Source organism: Rhagoletis zephyria, unplaced genomic scaffold (assembly GCF_001687245.7).
Source record: "Rhagoletis zephyria isolate East Lansing unplaced genomic scaffold, Rhagoletis_zephyria_1.1 Rzeph_scaffold_00556, whole genome shotgun sequence".
Taxonomy (NCBI): Eukaryota; Metazoa; Arthropoda; class Insecta; order Diptera; family Tephritidae; genus Rhagoletis; species Rhagoletis zephyria.
The window spans coordinates 116,107-121,269 of NW_016157640.1; the positions used below are offsets into that span (position 1 = coordinate 116,107).

General features: G+C 35.9%; 1 protein-coding gene across 1 annotated transcript; it reads left to right on the forward strand.

Moving 5' to 3' along the window:
* Positions 1-97: 97 nt before the first annotated feature.
* On the forward strand, positions 98-4,722 carry Smyd4-1 (SET and MYND domain containing, class 4, member 1). The gene is made up of 5 exons (XM_017612539.1): positions 98-912; positions 1,265-1,854; positions 2,895-3,337; positions 3,395-3,725; positions 3,786-4,722. The coding sequence occupies exons 1-5, from the start codon at positions 230-232 to the stop codon at positions 4,046-4,048; spliced, it is 2,310 nt and encodes a 769-aa protein (XP_017468028.1). The 5' UTR covers positions 98-229; the 3' UTR covers positions 4,049-4,722.
* Positions 4,723-5,163: the final 441 nt, after the last annotated feature.

A 5,163-nucleotide genomic window follows, 5' to 3' on the forward strand; every position in this document is an offset into this window, starting at 1 on the left:
GCTGTCATTTCCGAGTTAAGGAACGCTTTTTGGACTAAATCTGACTACTTCGGACTTTTTCTGACTATTTCTGGGAGATAAGGAACGCTCCTAGTATTGATTCAATACTATCGATAGTACCCCATTTCTACACTACACTGGAATAAAAACAATGCAATCAGCTGATTATGATTATGGATGGTGAAGGAAAGTATGCGTAAACGTTACCAAGTGGCCGCTACGGTTGAACATGGACGGATTCAGTTTTCCAGAACTTTTGTCATATCAAGCTGCTAACACTAAAGTTGTGACCTATGGAAATGAGTTTCAATTTATGTTAGCTATTAAAAATGATGTAAATTTCCCACTAAGACGTCGTATGTCCGCAGCATGGCTTAGCGCACTAAAAGCCAAATATGCATTAAGTACTAACGATAAAGAGAATGCAGCTCGAAATGCAACTCGTCTGCGCGAAGAAGGGAATGTCCTGTATAGCTCAAAAACTGATAACAATAAGGGAGATATGGTCACCGCTGGACAACGGTATACACAAGCTATTTTCGCTGCCGTAGCCAATACAGAACCTTTGGCGCTAGCTTATGCTAACCGGGCAATGGCCTTGCAAGAATTGAAATACTACCAGCAAGCATATGATGATTGTTGTTGTGTACTTGAGACAAACATGTATCCACCGCGTTTATTGCACAAAATTATAGCACGTCAGGCGTTTTGCGCATTTTATTTAAAGGATGCAATGAAATTGGAGGCGCATTTGCAAGAACTAAAAGACTGGAATTTAAATGAGAGCTTCACTATGAGAGTACAAGAGCTGCATGCAGGACTGGAAATATTAAATAATAATGAAAGGCAAAAGCAAACCGAGTTTGGAAAGGAATATAGAAAAGAAGTATCGATGACAGAAGCAACAAGGATGTGAGTAAGACATACATATTGTCGGCAGGGGCGGAATACCTTATACAAATTTAAGATTACCAAATTAGTCATGACGATCACGGAATCCATCTCTGAGGTGCCACCTTTTCTTTACAGAAATCGGTTAACGTGGTCCAAAGTTATGCGGTAACATATATACATAAAACAAAAATAAAAAATAAAAATTGCGACGAATCGATAACTTCCATCTTTTTTTGAAGTCGGATAATAAATTTCTTTGCTCTTTTGTGAGCTTTCCGGTCTATCTTATACGTGGTATTGCACGCCAATCGACAATATGTACATTCTACGCTTTGGCAACAATAACATCTTTTATTTCATAAACTTCCAGCATTGATACAAAAAGCACTACCCGCGGACGCTACATGATTGCAACGAGGGAGATAAAATCTGGGGAAGTGATTTTCAGTGAAACAGCAAGCTCTTTTGTGCCTGTCGGTGGTTGTCAAATGTGTCAAGAATGCGGTGCTATGTTAATGATTCCCTTTCCTTGCCACGGCTGTAATGGAAAAGTTATTTACTGCTCATTAGCCTGCCGAAAAGGACATTTCAAAGTGCATCAAAATGAATGCATTGGACATTTAATAGGCTTGTTTGCGCAAATCGGCATTTCACACCTGGCGCTAAGAGTAGTACTGGAAGAGATGCCAGCAATTGTTCCGATTGTAGAGCATAAAAAGGATCCCGCAGAATTATGGCTTGATTTGACATCACCAAAAGGACTGCTGCATACTAGACCGGATGTAAATTATGCACAAACGCTATGCATGGTTACCCATTTGGCCAAAATGTCTTTATCAGATATAATATGGTTTGCTTTAGTAGCTGAACTGTTAATTGTGTATCTCAAAGACCATACACATTTTTTTAAAAGTATGAACAGCACTAATCTCAAGCAAACCGACTGGGAGTTAATCACAAGTAAGATGCATATCACTGGCTTAGAGAACAAATTTGTTATGTCTAGTTTTTTTAAGTTTACTGGAGGGAAGAAAAACTCCGGGACCCCTAGCTTTTTTCAAACATTTTGCAAAAATCTGATACGAATTTTTTTTTAGCAAAAGATAGGTACATGTCGCTCATTTGCTTAAATAGTGGCTTAATTCAAAAAATAAATTTTTTTAGTTAAGTATGCAAAAACTACCACTACATCTTCTTTTATGTTATGCAAAAGTTTCATAGCTGTATCGATTAACAATATTTCACTAGAACAAAATATGTATTAATTTTTACTGTGGGAGATATCGTCTCCTTAATTCTCAAAGGCCCTAAACAAAATATTTTTTATTTTACAGAAGAAAAAAAACATGAGTATCAAAAAGAGGGAGGGCTTTGTAAAAAGTGGCATGTAACTCCATTATTTTTGGTACCAACCCTTCATAATTTTTATTGAACGGGTATTTTAATACATCCTACCAAAATCTGTGAAAAACGCAGTTCCGAAAAAAGTGTTGGTTAGGGCCTTTGGGAATTAAAGTAACTACATATATGTAAATTTAAAACTTTAAACCCGTTTTTTTCGAGTTTTGCTTTGTTGAGTTATGACATTATTGGAGTAAATGAGCGATATGTATCTAACCAAATACGAATCAGTAGAAATCGACTTAACCTCTAACAAAATGTAAGTAAGTTCTCACAAATGCGTGGACCAATTTTCACTCTAAGCTGGCACTGTAAATATGTATGCACATTGGTGTCAATAAGGAATAACTACTAAAGTCAGGAGATTGACTTTATCACTATGCACCTGATTATCCAAACTAAAAGTTAATTTGGATGAGGCTTTATAGGAATATTGGGAAAGGGTTGTAGACATCAAAATTATATCTTTTATATTTGCTACACATGGTAGTACAACATTTACAATATACGCTGCGAATGGTGTATTATGCTAAAGTCAACCTCCCGACTCTAACTGCCATATTTCGTTGTAATTAAGTTTTTATCATTTTATATTTTAGGTGCTCTGATACTTCGCCACATCGGTCAATTTATTGTAAATGCACATACATGCGTTTCGATTACACCATCTTGCTATGATGTATCATCAACAGGTAACCTTGTTGGGCTTCTGTTGGTACCTAACGTATGGGTAAAGCCTTTTCATCTGCGTCGCGGCTTGTTGCATATGTTCAGCGAATTCCGAGAGGTTTCTGCTGCCAACCTGTCATATCTTAGCATATGTAATCATGCTTGTGCTCCTACTTTGTGTCCGAAATTCTCTGGAAGGAATTTCTACGCATTGGCTGTAAAAGACATAGAAACCGGAGCAGAAATATTTAATTGCTACACCCTGAATCACCGAAAGTCGCTAAGAACTTTCCGCCAGAGCTACCTAAAAGATACTTATCACTTTGACTGTATCTGTGCGCAATGCCAACAAAAAAATCCTGACTCGGCCTACGTAAGAATTTGTTTTTATATCACAACATATAAACCTCTTTTTTAACCTTTGCTTTAGTTGAAGTATCATTTATACAAATGCCAAAATCCAAAGTGCCAAAAAGAATTCGTACCAGATGTAGATAATAGCTCGAACCTCATTTGGTGGCTAACGGTATATGAAAACCAAGTCCCTTTGGAAGGAGTAGCTTGCACCAAATGCAAAAAGAAATGGGATATTGAATGGTTTAGAGAATTTAAAGAATTACTAAAACAAACAAACAGTGTCAAAAAGCGGGTCAAACTTCTACGTATTTTCAAAACTGTTGATGATTTCCTTTTGGGGTTTCATTCCTTAAAGTTAACGTTGGCATCGGAGTTGGTAAACGCATGTATTATCTCATATACAGGTAATTTGTAGTCTAAAAATTCTGAAGTTATCAATTTGAATATTTATGATTTAATTTTAGCTGGTTGTGAATTTATTGATGAAGAGTTGAATGAAATTGTACGCATTTTAAAATTTTGTCTGGAGGGCACTGCCGATCAATGTGGTTTACAGTCCATTGAGTATGTGGCTACTATGACATATATGTGGGATTTAATTGCAATCGGAAAATGCCAATGTACGCAGTTGGAAAAAAATTCGATGCTTAAAGCACTTGACATAATATCTGATGAATATAGAATTGTGTTTATAAATTATTATAAAGACTACATTGATAAGAAATAAAATTAATCGCCCTTATGTCAGAACATGAATGTGCATATTTATCAGTTTTGAGTTATTGGGTTGACTTGATTAACCTTTGGATGTTTTATAATATACCAAAACCCAGAATACTATGCGCGCACGGAAAGCACATATGTATGTACTTTACAATTCCAATTGCATAAATGTAAAGTTTCGTAATTTTTACACATTCATGTTTCTGGCAAACGGTTGACGACATGTTAAGTTAAACTCAAAATGTTCATAAATTGACTTTTACCGTAAAAGAATTCATAGTACGTATTTTAAGGACAACTAACATCATTCGTAACATATAAAGAGTATTTTATTGATGTGTAAAAATCTAATCTCTCAGACTCTCAGTAAAGCTGCATGAGGCGATTTTCTAGGCGATTCAACATTGCTCGACAAAAATCGCTTACCTGAAAGTAACTTAAGTTAACTTTTGCATTTGACTATTGCCTGCCAAAAATTCGCTCATGTGCATGCATCTTATTGCTAAAATTTACGTTAAACCAGCAGAAAATTCGTAACTGCTGCAATATAAGTCAATTAATTTCAATTCCCAGCTCGGGCAATTGTTCCGCTATATCTGTATAAATGTAAGTAGGCAATGATATTCTGTAGGCACTCTGAAACTTTCACTAAATCATACTAAAATTTAAAACTGCGTTATAAAATACAATTTTAAAAGCAAACTGCAAATTTTTTTTGTTAATAACGAAAAAAAAACAAGTGCCCCTTGCAAAATTGCAACCCTGTACATGCATTTCCNAATAAAAAACAAGCAATATATTTCCAAAATTACAAATTTTAAAAGCAAACTGCAAATTTTTTTGTTAATAACGAAAAAAAACAAGTGCCCCTTGCAAAATTGCAACCCTGTACATGCATTTCCTTTTTGTAGCCACCCTTTTGCAACCCTGTACATGCATTTCCTTTTTGTAGCCACCCTTTTCCGAACATTTGGGCTGCGTTTCTTAATACATTCCGGATAACCCCATTTCACAGCCGGAATAGACAGAATTCGTTTGAAATATACTAGCCTGGGTAATAGCGCAATTTTTTTGGCGCTAGCTCAATAATGCCAGCGCCACCTGGGTATCTGCGCACTA

What these genes read in the sequence shown, in the direction of transcription:
- Smyd4-1 (XM_017612539.1), top strand. Translation starts at nt 230, where the DNA reads ATGGACGGATTCAGTTTTCCAGAACTTTTGTCATATCAAGCTGCTAAC. An exon ending in CGACTGGGAGTTAATCACAA is followed by an intron (nt 1,855 to 2,894) that starts GTAAGATGCATA and finishes TTTATATTTTAG; the next exon opens with GTGCTCTGATACTTCGCCAC. An exon ending in AAAATCCTGACTCGGCCTAC is followed by an intron (nt 3,338 to 3,394) that starts GTAAGAATTTGT and finishes CCTTTGCTTTAG; the next exon opens with TTGAAGTATCATTTATACAA.